This window comes from Rutidosis leptorrhynchoides, chromosome 8, assembly GCF_046630445.1.
Source record: "Rutidosis leptorrhynchoides isolate AG116_Rl617_1_P2 chromosome 8, CSIRO_AGI_Rlap_v1, whole genome shotgun sequence".
In the NCBI taxonomy this organism is placed as follows: domain Eukaryota; kingdom Viridiplantae; phylum Streptophyta; class Magnoliopsida; order Asterales; family Asteraceae; genus Rutidosis; species Rutidosis leptorrhynchoides.
The window spans coordinates 48097315-48116012 of record NC_092340.1 but is presented as its reverse complement, the minus strand read 5'-3'; the positions used below and the strand labels follow the sequence as shown (position 1 = coordinate 48116012).

The window sequence follows — 18698 nt, the reverse complement described above, 5'->3', positions numbered from 1 at the left end:
CCGAGACCACCGTTCAACTCGAAAAAGTCTCACGAGCCCAACGGGACTAACTATACGCGAAACGGACACTTTTTAAAAAACGCTTAACACAACGACAACCCGTATCTTTCTGTTCGCCGCAAGTTGAATTTTTCCGACAGCACCGTTACACTCGAAAAAAATTTACGAACAAAACGAAACTAACTACGTTCGAAACGGACACTTTTTAAAAAACGCTTAAGACAACGACATCTAAAACGGCGCTTAAGACATGAGCCGTTTTCCCCTCTGTAAATACACAACGCTACGTTAAATATGAATACACAAGCCGAACGCCCTCGCTTCATCGCGCGGGCCGGATCCGGACTAGTTTATAACATAAAAGCTCTGTACAATGATTATGTAATGAATTTGATGTAAACATAAATAGTTAGGTATAAAAAGCTCTGGACCATTATTTATGATGTAAACATTTTTGTTAAAGATAAACAGTTGAACAATTTCAACAAGCTGACCGCATAGCGCAGTGGATTAGCGCGTTTGACTTCGGATCAAAAGGTCGTGGGTTCGACTCCCACTGTGGTCGTTTAAATTTTTTTATTTTACATAAATACGTCTTTTCTCTATTTTGTTCTCATTATTTATTATTTTATATATATTTTTTTCTAAAAAACGAATATTATAAAACAAATACATTTTCATCAAAAGATGAAAAAACCGAACAAGAATACAACATTTTGACGGTTAGGCTTGGAAAACATAAAACAATAGCTTAACCACTATCTATCTACGAACCGTACCAAAACAAAACCTTATACAGAGTATTGTTCATATTATTATCGTTAGGATTTATCTATTTGCTGCTCTAAGGATTTCTTTAAGAAATAAATATGTGCATAAAAATATATTGATGATAGAGTATGAGTATAATTTATTGTCATGATAATTACTCCGTAGGAGGCAAGAATATTAAAATAGCCTCTTGCTATTTTGTCAATGGAAACAAGTACTCTATTTTTGGAAAATCTTCCATTATCACATTATAAAAGAAAGTACTCATGATTCTTACAAAATATAGTAGAATTAAACCTAATTGATCTTTAAGTAGTAGACATGAGCATTATATTAAATACTTCTTACAAGCTTTTAGACTAACATCACAGTATTTGCAACATTGAGCCAAGTGATAAAATTACCAAAATTTCATTCATATCCTACTAGTTACCACATGCTACATCACATAATGTTTTAAGAATTTAAAGCCACAATAAGCCAAGCAAAACTACATGTGCAAAACACAATACACGACTGCTTTCCTTCTTCGCTAATATGACAAATTGTCTGTCAACATTTGCTTCTTTCCAAACCCCGAAGCGTCCTTAGTCTTCAAACTTGATCTTCTTAGGTGCAGAAACTTCACTACCAACCTGTTTAGCATATTAAACAATGTTAGTAGTGGCCCAACTCACAAAAACCAACAGGCAAATATATACCTTCATCTACAATTGGTTTATTCTAATAAGGGTTAAAGCTATAAATACTCTCTATACTTTCACTTTTGTTTCAATGTAGGCTATATACCCAAAAAAATACCAGTGTAGGTCACACATACTTTGCTAATGCAAACAAATGGTGACCGGTTACCTGCTGAAACGCTAAAATTAATTATTTAGCATTTTTTTTGAATTTATATTACTACAAATAGGTCATATACCAGTTTTGTTCCGATGTAGGCTAAATAAAAAATGATTTGTTCCGATGTATCACTAACTTCATTCCCACAAAGATGTCACGCCGGCTCGTTTTTTATCCGGTTAATAAGTTCCGTTCATATTAATACACTTTTTGAAAGTATTTGACCTACACTGGTATTATTTTGGGTATATAGCCTACATTGGAACAAAATTGAAAGTATAAGGCGTATTAATAACTTTAACCCTTCTAATAATTATAAGCTGCGTTTGATAGTTTTCACCCAAACTCAGATTGACCCATTTTGCTACCTTTGACAATGCCATATTAAGCACACAAACATAAAGTCTAAAAGGTTCTTACAATTGTTGGGCACTCATAGTCAATACCGGCAGCCTCAATCTTCTTTCGTCTTTTCTGGTCTCTTTTCAAGATTCCATCTACCAACTTCTTGTGCTCTTCAAATGTCCTTTCCTGAATAATGACCATGTAATGATATAACCATGTGTTACCATATTGACTAAATAGTTGAAAATGAAAGATGTTAAATGGAAATGAAATTATCGATGATGTTATACCTTGTTATGGCGTTTACGCTCAAGACGAACCCAGTCGAGGGGTTTATAATAACGATTAACACCCTTCCATCTACAATACAAAATGAAAACATATTCCTAAGTACAACAAGAATAAAGCTTTTTATACCAAGCTAGTTGGCGCAGACAAACGAGTTAAGCAAGAGATTTGGTAATTAAGTTCATCAACATTCAACTTATACTTTAAAAAAATAAGAATATATACTCACAAAATACAATCATGTACATTTTAAGCAGTACATAAGCATGATGATAACTTGTTATCTTCTATGGAGTAGAAAAATAACAATCTAATGCAAGTAAAAACAGTCAAATTGAGGCATTTACAATCGAAATCCAAATCCAAATCCAAATCCAAATTATATTTATTAAAAAAAAAAAATTAAACGGCAGTATTGGCATCACCCAAAGGGGACTTATCCACCTTCGCGATCATATGCCACACACAACGTTAGGAGGAAACCCAAATCGCAACAACCCTGGCAGTACGGTTGAAGGTTGAAAAATTCCTCTCCGAGAAGCTAATTGCTGGCAGTACCAATTATTAGATCCCGGCCCTTGGAATTGAACCTGCGCCTACTCGTTGAGGACAAACAGGCCGCCCCATCGTATACCACTCAGGCAATGCCTTGGTGGTTATATCTATTAAAATTTAAAACTTATAATTAAAATTTGAAAGTTATAATATAACTCTTCTACGGTATTTGCAGATAGTAACAACTAATAACATATAGTTATAAGTCAAACATAAAGTTCTGGGCAGTTTTAACATACCGACTTTCTTTAAAATCAGATTCATAAAAGATAATTAAGAACTACAAGTTACATGCAATCCAGCAAGAACTTCAAGGAAACCAAACTTTCGAGTACATGATTCAGAAGCTTACAGTTTGGGATGAACACGCTCTGGAGGGATGATCTGTACTTGCAACAAATGCTCAAACAAAAGGTAGTTGTGCATGGTTTCAGCAACTATCTTTGCCACCTGCATAGATTTATATATCATTATAAAGCTAAGGTGCCCACAGAATGAACCCTTATATTATATTAATTAAAAAGGTAAACAAGGACCACAACGAACCTCTGGAGACGCAAACTGAATGAAACCATAATGCTTTGATTTTCCAGTCTGTATACAAAAATAAATAAAAAGGGTTCTTTAAATCACAAGACATCAAACAACAAGCTATTTACTTTCTTAGTGGTTTCAATCATCTACAACTTATTTGATTCAAATAAACACTAACGTCTAGTGTTTTTTTCATATTAAATTATAAATTATTAATGAAAGACATCGTAAAAACAATCAATCTAACCTTCCTGTTCCTTGCAATCCTAACCCTCTTAACTTCTCCAAACTGCTTGAAAAAAGCTGCAAAACATCGAGTTACAGCTTGTTATACTAACAAACAATACAGAATTCGAAACGTAAATGTAAAAATTACTCATGCATATTTATATTCATAAATCTCAAAATCGTAAACAAATAACTTACCTTCCATCTCATTCACATAAAATCCATGAGGTATTCTTCCAATATACAACACTGTTGATTTATTTTCTAAGTTTTCGGAAACAGGCAGTTTTCGAGCTGGACCGCCTTCTAATGGCTATTTAATACAAATAAACAAATCAATCAAAACCTGTTAACTAATCATATAAACCCTAAATATCCAAAACAAAGTCAATAATGAAAGTATTGATAATTTAATGAAAGTATTACCAAGAAATCGGCAGCATCGTTTTTACGAGCAACTGTCAATTCAGTAGAACCTTTTTTTACTTTCTTCATCATTGATTTTTTCGCCTTTATCCCCATCTTCTTCTTCTTCTTCAAATTAATATGATAAATATTTTGCATTGTTCATCAGTACATATTGAATAGTTCGGTGAAAGAAAGAAAAAGTAAATATGAGCATACCTTTACGAGCGTCAATGTCTGAGGGAACCGACGATGGTTATCGGCGAGGGTTGGCGTCGGCGATTGGTGAAGAGAACGAAAAAGGGGCTGATGTTGGGGTTTTAGGTATGTATTTAATAGTTTAATATAAACCCTAAACTTCTGTATGTAGTGCACTTTTAACCCTGTACTTACATTTCCAGGTTATCGAATGTACAACAAACAGACGAATTTATACTGTGCACTATTTTTTTTTTTGGATTAGTGAGCAACCCTCTTATAATGGCTACTCTATGGAGGGTAAATCTCGGGTAATTAAATTTTCGAGCGCGAGACCTGATACCGGGTGAATTGTGTATTATGTCCATCCTCTGATCACACTTCCTTTCTGAACAATTTGACATAATCAGGAATCGAACCCGGGTGTTATGCTTCATTGGGCAGTTTTGTGGTCATTCAGACAAGCTTACGTGGTTGAGTATACTAATTTGATACGGGAAATTTTACTTCGTTTAAAAATAAAATTATTTGATAAGCAATTTCCACTTCTCTTCAAAAATGTACTCCAAAGTGTGTCCAACAAAGTTCAATTTTATATCGGAGGAAAAGAAGATAAGCAGAACAAAATTTAAAACTTCATGTTGGTGAATTGTTATAAAGAAGAAAAAAAAAAAAAAACAACGAATGATTTTAGTTTAATATTCCTTTTAATCGTTTCTTTTACATTGGTCGGTTGAAAGTCGCAATTTCATCTATTTCATTTTCTTCATTTCATTTATTTTCTTTTATATGGGAAACTTGGGAACATGAGAATATAAAAGCCAAAGGATAAAGTTTTTCTTAGTTAAGTTATTCGGAGCGACCGTGTATTTTTATTCAGACGCATACGATTCTACCAGGTCTATCCTGAAATTGTTTCAACTTTTCTTATAGGATTTGTTATGAAACTTGAAATTGTTGTTGAAAAAACTTTTATAGCATCACAAAGTAGTTAGTGTATAATACTACAATTCTTAATTGATCAATTGTTTAAAACGCCTTAACAACAGCCTTAAAAGTTATAAGTTAGTTCTCGTTAGTAAAATCGTAAACTAAATCATATTTTAAACACCACTTTTATATATATATATGGCGTTGGCGTTACATGCCTAATGTAGAATCCCTTTGGGTCAAAGTACTTCAATCGATTCACAATGTTCAACATGAAGGGGTGCACCCTCTGATGAAACCCCAATATGAATGAGTGTGGGCTGTTATTAACCGTAGTATCAACTCATTACATCTCAATATGACAATACCACGGTCGACCATGAGTCTTATTCTTGGGAACAACAGCATGATCAAATTTTGGCTCGATATATAAATCGATAACACCACCCTCCGAGAAAGGTTTCCTAGACTTTTTGCTCTTGAGTTGGACAAGTCATGCATCGTTGCTTCTAGATTCTATAATGATAATTGGGTATGGCAATGGAGACGTTCCCCAAGAAGCAGTATAGAATCTTCTCAGCTTGTTGACCTCCTGACATGTTTGCAAAACACTCTTCCAACTAATCTGGCGGACTACTGGAAATGGAATGCTGATAGTTCCAATATTTTTTTCGGTTAGTAGTGTTTGGAAATTAATACAAAACGTTAACTCCATCCATGGTAATACTCCCTTCCTTTGGTTCGAAAAAGGTTCCTAATCGGGTTAATATTTTTATGTGGAGATTATTTCAAAATCGTATTCCAACCAAACACAAAGTATCTAATTGAGATATAGATGTGTTGAGTTTGATTTGTGCGCCTTGTAATACCCATTGGAAGATAATGCACATATTTTTTTGCATTGTGATACTGCTCGTCAAGTTTGGAGTCATACTGCTCAATGGATTGATTATAATCTGCCACAATGGAATGAGGTGCTGGATATTAAAGTTTGGTTCTCAACAAATGGTTTAACATTAGCAGAATGTATAATCTTAGCTGCTTTACGGAGTCTATGGAAATTACGAAATAGCATTATCTTCCAAGACTAGGCTTTCAAGAAACGACATCTTATAGATTTTATTGTTCTTTGTTCTTTTGAATGGTGCTCGTATCGGCACAATAAGTCTGTGATCGATTGGTCTTTGTGGCTCCAAAATCCATTATACTCTTTGTAATTTTCTAGCGTATTACTAGCTATTTACTATAGTTCTTTTTGTTGTAAAAATAAATTATCATATTTTAAAACCTTGAATAATGCTTCGAAAACAAAAAACATTGAATAAATGGGCTTCGGGTCTAAATGATAGAATTTTTGTTGGGCTGAACCCATAATTAGCTTTTGTAGCTATCATTTCACGGGTTGAGTATGAAACTATTAAATAACCCACCCGTGATTTCTGGAAACTGAATAGTGGTCTTCATCACTACAAATACAAAGTGGAGGGAAAACTAAAATTCGGCGCCAAAATTAACACCGACAGCTACCACAACTTGGATCACCGCTCAATTTTTTTCTTCCTTTTGCTTCGATCGACAGCATATGTATGTATGTATCGACGAAATCATGCTCTTAGGTTTCCGTAACCACTTCTAACGAACCAGGTAATACTTAATTTTTATCATGAAAATATATATAATTGAATATGAAGGCAATAAAATTGTTATATAACTTGCACAAACAATAGATATGGCTCCAGATTACTTTTGTATTATTAGATAATTGCTTGAAACCAGCTACATGTATTTCAAAACAAAAAATAAAATAAAAAAATATATAAGAATCTACTGACTAGCCTAAACTAACATCTCTTTGATTCAATAATGTGCTGAATTGGAATAAAATTGGAACAATAGGAAATGAAATAAACAGAGTATTAAAATTAATTAATCTTGCTAAGGGCAAACTGCTTTTATCTGATACTATAACTTATACTAAATATGTCAATGCAGTTGCATGAATCAAGCATGGAGAGTTGAATGAATGAATGTACAACAATTGGTTAGTCTTTGAGCTCTTTACTCTACCACTTGAGCTTTATATCTGTTTCATAGCTCATTTATTTGCGTTTGTTTTTTGCGCGATTAACTTACTTGCTGAAAAATGTAGCCTAGCCATTAGAGGCCTTGGAACCCTTTTTATTCGATCGAATCCTCTTACACAAACAAATCCTGTATATGTATTAGACCAAAATACCACTATAAATTTATTTATCATAGGAGACTTTATAGGTTACATGATATGAAGTAACAGAAGCTTAGTTAATATTGCTAGTATAAGCGGTTACGCTACTGGCACAAATGATAATTGAAATGTACAAACTAACTCATGAACGTCTACATTTCTAGCAAATCTTGAGACGTTTAGGGTATGTTTAGTCGCAGAAAACTTTCTATTTCAGGGAGAGCGACTTACTTCCCGAATATTGCTAAAATCATTGACAATTAATTACTTTCTAAAAAAAAACTATACGAAATTTGGATGGGTCAGCCATAGAAGAAATAAGACACGGTGAATGGATGGCGAGGGGCGAGTAAAAAGAAGAAAGTGGTGGTTGAATATGTCGCACACACTACAGTTTAAATCAGGTATTTTTTTGGTTCTTCGACGTCTGTAGCCTTGTAATATTAATAATAAAGATAAACACGAACATCTTTGCTAATGCATATCGTGCAAATATATAATTTGTCAATTTCATAACTTCGTTTGAGAATTATTATACATACCTTTCCAAAAGCAATATTGAATTCCACCGGTACTTAACCCTAGCAAAACAACATAATTTATTGTTAAATTTTTTCGTAATGGAGATTTTGCAAAATAAATGTTCAACTTTTGAAGAGATGCAAATTTTGGTTCATGTTTTTACCTTTGAAGATAGTTGTTACAGAAGTCCCAAAATAAACTTTTCGTCTTGGCAAATTCCAAATCCATGCCCTAGGAACATCTATAGGATTAAGGCTTGATGCATGATCTGCAAACATCTGTATATTGGACATACAAGGATTACATGTTATTACAAATTTAATGATCCATATGGATTGCATCAGTGTATCAACCAGAAATGATGATTGATTTGTAATAAGTTATATAAAATTCTAGATTTACAAACCTCGTTTACTTGGAAATACGTGCCATTGAGCGGAAAGCTTCCTCGCATTGCAGTTCTACATGGTATCTATTATGAAAGTTCATAAAAAAATAGTTGGCATAACTTGTTTTACGTGATAGTTATCATATGTTCATGTTTATTATACATAAGGCTTCTCACCAATATAGTGCCTCTAACCACTTGTGAATTTGCTTCCTTCACGTTGTTGCATGAAAAGCATGTTGCTCGATCGCACAATTGGCCCGATTGTTGGGCTGCACATTCTGTTTCAGGTGGCTGTACTGAATTTGCAGTTTCACCTGTTAGGCAACATTAAACTTAGTTATACAATGTTCAGTACATGCTGACACAAGTTTGCTTATGTGGCAATAACTTTTTACCAACCTGGTGTCCATATTGCAAGAAGATAATGACTTGGGTCATCAGGTTCTCTTTTGTCCCACTGAAAATAGTAGAATGTGGAAGTTAGTTGGCTATGTATGTATCATAAAAATTCCTTTTTTTTTTTCGGTAAGGGTTTTTATTTTCTTTTGGGGATCATAAAAATTTTGATAGCAGCAAATTTACTAACCCCTTCTAGAAGCGGATGTGAATCTGGAAGTTCATACCTGCAAGATGGTGAGAGGAACTCAGTGAAAGAATGTATTTTTACAGAATTACCCTTTATAGTTTGACCTTTCACTGCTGAAAAATTTGAAAACATTACCAGTAGAATTTGAAGAACTTACACTAAATGCTCTGTTCGAAGGCGGCTAACATCTTTGAGTTTAGGTGTAGGGATAGAAGCAGCATTAGGGTTTAATGCAACTAATGCTTTGGACATATTTTCTTGAAGTTCCTTACTATCTTGAATTATGTTTTGCAAATTACTCGTGAATTCTTCCATGTTGAGTTTGATACTTGGGATTTCATCAGAATCGTCTCCATAGTACTGATCCTCGATGTCACTTATCGTTATTTCTGCAGGTTCTGGCTCAGGCGTACTTGGCACCTCAATGATTGGCTCATAATTCTTCTTGTTTGTATTGAACTTATTCTCAGGTGGCGGCAGCGGTAGCGGCGGCGGCATGGGCATGTTGCTTGTAGGTGGTATCGGATCTGGATCTGTTGCAACTGGTGCATCTGAAGTCACTATTCTTTTCTCTTCTGGACCTGGGAGGGCAAGCCTTGCACTACACGATAAATGTTAGTTATATAATCACACTGCACCATAAGATGTCAGTTATATGTTATAATACGTTTTTATCTTCATTTGATTGCTAATTGGTTTTATTGTTTTTCAGGTTCTAGTTCAGCTCGATGCATATATGATTGCAGTAAGATACTCATTCAGGAAATTCATTGATTTTCGTCTAGGTAATATATACTCACCTTCTAAAGTTCTAGATTTGATCAAAACTGGCTGATTGGTGTCCATATATTTTCATGTGGTAGATAGTGTCTTAGTATGTGTGCATTATTTATGATGTTCCGGTATCTACTTTGCCCTTTTTTTTTTTTTAATTATTTACTGGATGAAACTAGCTTATAAATTTACACTTGAACAATTAGTGAAAATTTTTGCAACTATTACAGTATTACTCTTTTTTTTTCTTTTTTTTTTTCTTTCTATAATGAAGATCAATCTATTTTGCAAATCCCCTGAATACAATGTTTTGTATAACCGAATGCGATATATGTGCATGGTCACCACTTCCTCTGTTTTCAGCTTAAAAAACCCCTGAAAACATTTGTTATTGAAAGTTGACAATAAAACTTGGCAGTTTTCATTCTAAAATCTAACATCTAACTAAATTTTATACATCATATACGTTAAACACAAGTTAGGATTCCAGATGTAGGTGTGAGTTTAACTAGAGTATATGTGTTTTTTGTTCTAACGTTTAAACTAATAAGAGAAGCTGAAACTTTTTTAAATTAATTAGCATACCTTGCAAAAGCACTGGCAAAGTGTCTGCACTCTGCTCTCATCGGGCATGCATTACAGTTTGGTTTACTCTTTGTGCAGAAAACCTTCATTTACATGTACGTACTCATCAGTAATCTGTACTCATTTTTTTAAACAAATGAAATTTGGAATTTAGGTGTAATAATAGTGACATACCTTTCCAAATGTAATCATTTGGTAGTGTAGCTCATATCTGCCAAAGAACCACAATGTAGTCAACTAAACAATTATCTTTATGTTTTGATAAAGACTTTGAGTACAATTCAATAAAAAAAAAAAAATTCCACGTATTTTATTTGTCTAGGGATAAATAGTAGTTACAATGTCAACTGGTCCAGCTTGCACAGCCTGGGCCAAAGATATTTCTGAATAGACTCCAATATTGGGTACCTGCGTTAAAAACTAATCAGCATCTTTTATATAACTTAATCTTTGTGTGCTGCTTTAACTACTTTTATATACTTACATCTCAAGCAGATGTAATTGGAGCGATTCGGGCAGTGGTTGGAGAGGGACCCACCCTAATCTCACTGCTATCCTTCCGACATTTGTGTCTACCTGGCAAATGTAATATCATGCAAGTAAATATTACTTAACACTTTCCAAATTGTAACAATTTTTTACTTATTATCACGGTCACTTACTGGAAAAGCAAGATGGTGAAGTGTTAATAGGCGTACACATTCGACACTTTTCAGTCCCAATCCTCGAAAACTTAGTAAATAATCCCTAAAATACAAAAGATCAGTGAGAATTCAAAAGCTATAAATTTCATGTATGCGTTTGGAGGGCTTACTTTGCTTTATCGGGTGGTGCGTCTCTTAACCATTCGAGGTCAATCGATCCATGATCTCTCACTAGGCGGTTAAGGAAATCCTGCATATTGCAGTACAAAAAGTTTTACTGAAAGATGTAACCATGATACTATTACTAACTAGCAAACACAAAAGTTAACTTTAGTACCTTCATTCTATCAGCTAACAGGTTGTTCATTCCACGTTCTCTGATCGCGTCAGAAATCTCGTTAACATGTGAGCATCTCAGTGCTTCATAATCAAGCGAGTCTGCGGCATCTTTGTTTCGCTCATTGTGTTTACCATTCAACAGTGCCTCCTTTCTTAAGCTATCCCAGTCGATCGATTGTTTTCTTTCATCTGCAGCTGTTACCTTTTCTCCTTTAGAACTATTTGGGCCTGGCTCACTTGGTGGTTCACGAGAAGCTTTTTTCTCTGTTGAGCTAGCTTCGGTGACTGTATTCTCAAAAGAATATTGCTTATCCACTCCAGAATTACTATCCTCAAAGATGATAGGTATTCCTCCAAACATTGGGAGTTTTTCATCCTGTACAAGGTTTTGTGGTGGGCCCGATTGTTTTCTTGTTTCAAAGCTAGTTGTTATGACCTCTGCTTCTGAGTTTGATCCTGAACTTGACCTAAATTCATCAACCGTTTGAATTGTGGAAGAATCGATTGACTCTTGTGAGAGATTGACATCTGTCTCTAATACTTCATCTTTAGTTGATTCTGTATATTCTATGATGTCTATTGGCTCTGTTACGTCATAAGGCTCATCATGTGCAATATCTTGGCAGCATACTTTGGTGTTTGATGTTGACTTAAGAGGGAATCTTGCTGCAAGAGCCATGAAGGCAGAACTGCATATGTTGCAAAAAAAAAAAAAATGTTAATCAATCTGTATCATCAACACGTGTTAACGGTTGTTGCACTACAAGATATAAAGTTCACCTAGAAAGATGATCTGAAACGTTTTGTGTTAGAAAGACGCCAATCACCGAGTCAACTACAGATCCTTTCCACCGTGAAAATCTTCTATCTCCTGAAGAAGGTATGTGTTATAAATGGTATACCTCAAAGCAAATGATGTACAATTTTATGTTATTTTGAGCATTTTTGTTCAATTTTTAGCTTTGTTCTACATCAAAATTGCATAAACCATTTGTATTAGTTTCCGCATTGTCGCTATTTCATTAGCACAAGGTCTCAGGTTCAAGCCAGGACACCCCAGCCGCAACCGTCGAGTGAGTCAGGTATGACCCTACATTATGAGTATGAAAATTTGTGGGCCAGTCTGAGTTACCAGTTATAAGTTTTTTGCTCCTAAGTTTATAGCTTTTCAATAGAATTATCTAGAAATTTAAATAATTTTATACCTTGAACAAGATGCATACGAGCAATGAACGAGTCGGCTCGTCCGCGGAACACTCTCCTTTCATCTTCCCACCATTTTTCTTTATCCTTACCTGTTGTCTCGGCGCCCTCGCTTCCTTCGATACCCATTAGTTGTCTCCAAACTCGTTCCGTCTCATCATCTAGGTCTACTTTAGGACGCGGAACTCGTTTCTTGATAGGCTCAAATGGGATCATGGCATCACTACCTCTGTACAAAACTAGTTTATTTTGCTGTTTCTTATTCCCATCATAAATGTGCAAGTCTTCTAGCATATCTGTAATTGTTTCAACCGAAAGTTCAGCTTTCGGTTTTCTTGGTCGTCCTGCACAAACAACTAAAATTTCAGATACACTATTCTATGCGCCACTCTAAGATCCATGTTTTTTTTTCCAAGGGTTAATAATGATTTAACCCTCATAGTTAAACTCTTTTGGGTTTTAATCATTCATGGTTTAAAGGGTCAGACCACTACATTTTTTTTTCATTTCAAGTGGATCAGTGACTATCAATGTAACCATCACGTGTCTACTAACGGCTGAAAATGTAAAAAAAAATCACCAAGTAACTGAATTTGTACAAAACAATACGAAGTATTACACGGGGACCAGTGTTTATATTAAAAAGTTATGTGCTCAAACCTGACTTGTTTAACTAGTTACCCAACCTGCCCATTTTGCAACCTTTAGTAAAAATTGTTTTCTTTTTTGTTGTACATAAATATAAACAGGTAAAAATATGAACAGGTACCTCTTGCTATTGTTGATGCTTGTTGATAACCATTTAAGGGAGTTTTATGATGTTGCAGAAGATTCTGGCTCAATCCATCTAATCTTTGGTTAGACAATTTTGGTTCAGCATTTTGCATTTTTTCTAATAATGTAGCAGGGTACGTTGTAATTGCATATCTATAGTCCCCGTTTGGCATCGGCTTCCAGTTTATAGCTGCACCCTGAGTATAGTTTTGTGCTCTCATCATGTTGGCTTGCATTCTGGATAGCACCTGTTGTTTCAGAAGATAATGTCTAGCGGCCATAGGTGGTCTGAAATGATGGTGGCCACCATTGACCACCGTATAAGATTGGTTGACTCTTCCATGATAATTTAACAACTGCATGGCCGACCCATTTCTATACACACCATTAACGTGTCTTGAGTTATCTTCAATAGCTTGATACTCACCTTGCATCTTCATTTTCTTGTGATTTTCAAATAGAATGCTACTCAAGTTGTTTCGGTCATAAGAACGGTGTGCAACCCCTAACAAAAGTTTCTGGTATCGCGAGAGAAAATTCGTGACGTTTGCGTTAGAATTTTGTCTCTTGATGCCTCGTCTCTCATCTAAAGTCCGCATACTTTCACTTGCGTAAGAATGAGGTGTACCTTGCACATATATAGGCATCGTACTTGCTTGAACTACATTATCTTTAATTCCAACATGTTTGTTTACTTGATTATCCCGATTTAACCATGTATTTTGTTGCAATTCTTGCGAAATCACATCAACATTTCTCTCATGTTGGCTGCTAATATTTTCATAGCTTTGATCATGTGGTGCACGTTCCAAGTCAAAGTCAAGCTTCTTTTTGCATGATTTGTTTGGCGTTTCAACAACCGATGACGGTTTACTTTTCAATTGGTCAACGTTGTTCTTCCGCACATAATTTCTTTTCACACGGGCGTGTTCGTTTGGAGTAGTCACACCGTTCTTCCTCACGTACTTCCTTTTTACTCGTACCTCACCTGAAGAACCATTTGTTGGACCTTTAGACTTTCGTGTTCTTTTTGGTTTACCTTCCCTAATCACCCTTGGACGGTGTTTTTTCCTTCTATTCGGTGTCTTTTGCTGGGGCGTTTGGTTCAAGTCGATGACATGTTCATCTCCTTCGTTAGAAATTATGTGATCGTTTTGCGTTGTTGAAATGGCAGAAGGTGGGGACTCTCCAATGGTCTGCAATAGTTCACCGAATATATTATCTGCATCTTTTATTGATGTGCTTTGAGTATCATTGCTGTTTGTTACCGGTGTTGAGATTTCTTCTGCTCGAATATTGACCTGGTCAACTACCCATCGGCTGTCATGTTTTCGTTGATTATACGGTGTGATCGGAGCAAATGAGGAAGAATCATTTAGGTTAGAGGCTGCTGCATCTGGATTCAGTGTTGGTGGTGAACCTCGGTTGTAGCCATGTCGGTAAGTACTTGGTGATCCATCTGTGAGAAAAAAAATTAGTTATCATTTATTGAATATATTTTTTGCTACTAGTAAATGAGCGACGTGTCCATTCTGTTACAAAGTGAATACAATGCGTAGAAAACCAAAAGAAATTGTCTAAATCAGGTTAATTTGGCATACTTTTGTAGCCTTTTGCATTTTAACAAGCATGTTACTTTGCAACAAGACTAAGGGTGAGTTTGTTTACCTCTTAATTGAATGGTTCAGCGTTGAATGCTGAATCACAACACTCAACGCGTTTGTTAATTATCTCTAAAAGACATATAATGCTGAATGGTTCATCATTCGAGGTCGAAACACTCTCTTAACCATATACCACTTTTAGGATAGGCTAGGCTAACTCACCCGCTTACTTCTACTAATGTAGGGCTAAATAGCGCTTTTTCTTTTTAAAATAACTAATTTTCATTATTGTGATCTCTTAAACATTAATCACCAAAATATTCTGTAATATCCTCCTCAAATTGTTGTGTCCAGAACACTTAAAAGACAATTATATTGAATTTTTTATGCATGTTACACGTTAATAAGGTAATTTTACCTAATTTATATTGTTCAATTCAAACAACATATTTTCATTTAGAATCGATTCTATTCAGATACTCTGAATTATTCAGATTATGAATCATCAATGCTAAATCATCTAGTTTTATCAAACGAAGCCTAAAACACATTTAATTGCAAGGGGTTTAAGAAATGATTTCGACTAAACTTGGTTCTGTCATATCCTAATTTCTCATAGGTTAGTACATTGCTTAATCTAAAAACTATAACAGGGTCCTAACTAAAGTACTCACCTTTTGGGCTGTTCGAATTGTTTGAAATTGACCTTTGAGCTAGATGACTTTTAACCGTAGAAGTCGAAGATGTAGTCCTCATAATACTGCTTTCGACTTGAGTAGGTAGTTTTGAGCTGATTTTTAATCTTGAATCACGGACGCCATTCTTGGGTATCCTTGACACACATGTCGCGTTGCTACTTGAACCCATGATAGTCGCCAAATCACTGCTTTTCCAATTTGCAGGGTCAGTTGACATAAAGTTTAAAGCTTTGTTGGAATTTTGATTTCTATTCGAGCTAGGAGACGCAACCCAACTCTGATTTTTGTTATTATGAACTGTTGGTGGTTGTTTTGGATTAAGATCTTTAAGAATCTTGTTAGTGTCAACTGTCTCTTCTTGCAACAAACCCGAGTACATCCCTAGCAAATCTTGCCAACTCTCGGTTTTAACTCGATTTTCTTGAATATCGACAGGCCGTGGATTTGATTTTTCATTAATTAGCTTCTCTAGAGTTAAGGGTGTCCATGAAGAAGTCATACTAGGTCCATTTCTGTTCCCATTTTCGACAGTTTTGTTAGTGCTAATACCATTACGACGAAGAATCCAATCATTCCTATTTTCGCTAATTGTATTCCCTTGTAAAAGTATCCTTTCCATAGGTGAACTACAAGAATTTCCATAATTGATCGTAGTACACGAATCTTGGCTACTTGTAGTTCGATCTTGCGTTGGCATTGCCCTTTTCGAATCCAATGTAGGATCCGTACCGCCCACAATTCGGTTTCCACCGGTTATTGTATTCATATAACCATGAGTTTGCTCATTCCCATTTTCATGTGAAATAGGTATTCCTTGAATCACAGGCCTCCATGAATTCCTATTATTGTGAGGGATTTCAAAATCTCTCTCAAAGTTCATACTAGTACTCTACGAACAAAAATCGAATTCAATTAGTTATCGAATTCAATTAGTTTTTTGCAGTTGATATTCCCTTACTTCTATCTCCTTCATTAAAATCGAAATCGTAATCACTAATCTTGAATTCTAATTTCCATTCTCTGGATCTAACCTGCCAAAATCCCCAAAGTACATTTTCACATAAAAGTGATGATTTAACCAAATCGCATAATTCAACCAAAAAAAAAAAAAAAAAAATTAGAAAGAGATACAGATGTAAAAAAAAACAAGGGAATTATTAGCTAGCTTGAAACCAAGGCATTGTTTTTATTTAATTTTTTGTTTTTTTCTAAGTACACAGAAATATTAAATCTTGCAAAAATATGACATTTTGTGATAATTGAACAAAACTTCTTATAAAACATCAGAAAAAGAAAAAAGAAAAAGCAAAAGGGAGAGAAAGAGATTAAAATTGTTAAAGACGAAATAAATAATCACCAATTAATTAATTAATTAATTAATTAATTAATTAATTAATTAGCCAAATGCTCAAAATTTATGAAAAACAGAAAATCAAAACAGCAGGATGGTAAATTCTTATAAATTCGTGAATTTAGTTCTTGAATTGAAAATTGAGGTTTCGAATTGGTTGAAACGAGTAATCAAATTGAAACCCTGAAGAATTATAACAGAATCATATGGTTAAATTATTCGTATGAAATTGAAAATCACGCCAATTTAAATGAAAACAATAAATTAGAATTACAATGAAAGACATTAGATAGAAATTGTAAAATTGTAATTCAGGTGAAACTGAGCTCACAGATCTGAGGCTCAGGCGTCATCACCGGTGAAATTCGCCGGAGAACAAGTCAATGTCGGATAGCCAAGTTAGTATTTGTGTGTTTATTGGTGTTAGAGATAGAGAAATAGAGAAATAAGAGGAAAGGGGTTAACAAAGATAGTAGTAATAGTACATGAAATACTATATTAAATATTTAAATTTAAATATAACTCCCTCCATATATATTAATTGTTCCTCGATAAAAAATACACATTTAGAATAATACTTCGTATCATTATTGTACTTTTTATGTAGGGTGTTGATATTTCCACTTTTAATTTTGATAAATCCACTATAATCATACTTACCGGGTTGTATAATACAACAACTTAATCCATGAGTGTAAGTGGATTTATCAAATTTACAAGTGGAAATATCACTATCCATGTATGTATCTTACAATTTTAACCTTTTCTTTTACCTATCATTTTATCTTATATACATATAGTAAGGGTATAGATGCACTTTATCAATTTATTCTTACTAATACAATACAATTTTTTTTGAAAGGCAATAATTAGTATCGAACTAGTTGTGGAGCCCTCGCTTCGCGCATGAGGTTCCGTTTTGAATGTGAGTTAAAAAAAAAAGTCTTGATCTATTTTGTAAAAAAGAATTTTTTTCGACATCTAATATTGAAGGGTTGTTCCTTTTGTGAAAGTTGCTTCTTTTAGCGTTCGGGTTTTATTTTAAAAAAAAGTTAGTAAAGTGGGGGTTCGATTTGTATTTTAATAAAAGTTAGAGAGTTAAGTTTGTGGAATTTGAAAAAAATATACGTATACAGTGGGGGTACGATTTGTATTTTAATAAAAGTTGGGGGGTTAAGTTTGTGAAAATTGGAAAAAGGAATAGTACTATTCATAAGATTTTGTCTATTAGTTATACTAGTGGTATAACCCTCGCTCCGCGTCGGATTTATGCATTATCGATTACTTGCACTTATTACAGTAATATATAATTAGATATTTACCTAAATAAAGAAAATAAAGGTTAATAGACAATTTTTTTTTCCCTATGATCAATTTAATATGTTAATAAACTTTAGCTTTTAATAATGTTTAGATTCAAGTCCATAAAATTGTTAATGAACCTTAACTATATAATATGTTAAAAGTGAACCTTAGCTATTTAATATGTTAATCGAAGGCCATAAAACCTCAATATATTTTCTTAACTAACACTGTCGTTCCACTTTTGCTTTGCTTTATATATATATATATATATATCGAATAAATAAATAAATGAGAAAAAGCTTGTTTGTAAATGGTCCATGTGACTTGAAATTTATAATTATAAATTTATGAGAAGGAGGATGTAGAAGGGTGTAGAAAATAGATATAGTTATTATTAATTAGTGGAAAAAGACCAAAATACCCTTTTAAAGTGAAATGACGATTTTGCCCATGGAACTATTCATAACTTTTGTCTAATAGCTTGAAATTTATAATTATAAATTTATGAGAAGGAGGATGTAGAATGGTGTAGAAAATAGATATAGTTATTATTAATGAGTGAAAAAAGACCAAAATACCCTTTTAAAGTGAAATGATGATT

At 34.1% G+C, this 18698-nt stretch overlaps 2 protein-coding genes and 1 non-coding gene across 3 annotated transcripts; 1 reads left to right on the top strand and 2 right to left on the bottom strand.

The window, feature by feature from the left end:
• The first annotated feature begins 491 nt into the window (after positions 1-491).
• On the top strand, positions 492-565 carry TRNAR-UCG (transfer RNA arginine (anticodon UCG)). The gene has a single exon. It is a non-coding gene; the product is annotated as a tRNA-Arg (tRNA).
• A 793-nt stretch (positions 566-1358) lies between these two features.
• Positions 1359-4266, bottom strand: LOC139863370 (uncharacterized RNA-binding protein C1827.05c-like). The gene is made up of 9 exons (XM_071852008.1): positions 4189-4266; positions 3991-4098; positions 3763-3877; positions 3584-3639; positions 3349-3396; positions 3155-3252; positions 2250-2319; positions 2035-2145; positions 1359-1406 (listed from the first exon to the last, which is right to left on the bottom strand). Exons 2-9 carry the CDS (start codon positions 4084-4086, stop codon positions 1359-1361), a joined length of 642 nt encoding a protein of 213 aa, XP_071708109.1. The 5' UTR covers positions 4087-4098; positions 4189-4266.
• A 2661-nt stretch (positions 4267-6927) lies between these two features.
• LOC139862291 (DNA glycosylase/AP lyase ROS1-like) lies at positions 6928-17205 on the bottom strand. The gene is made up of 20 exons (XM_071850866.1): positions 17124-17205; positions 15418-16472; positions 13135-14598; positions 12368-12709; positions 11943-12033; positions 11161-11851; positions 10994-11073; positions 10842-10926; positions 10664-10755; positions 10519-10587; positions 10354-10390; positions 10180-10262; positions 8978-9421; positions 8821-8857; positions 8634-8691; positions 8409-8548; positions 8250-8315; positions 8007-8121; positions 7864-7902; positions 6928-7308 (listed from the first exon to the last, which is right to left on the bottom strand). Exons 2-20 carry the CDS (start codon positions 16319-16321, stop codon positions 7193-7195), a joined length of 4953 nt encoding a protein of 1650 aa, XP_071706967.1. The 5' UTR covers positions 16322-16472; positions 17124-17205; the 3' UTR covers positions 6928-7192.
• Between the last annotated feature and the right edge of the window lie 1493 nt (positions 17206-18698).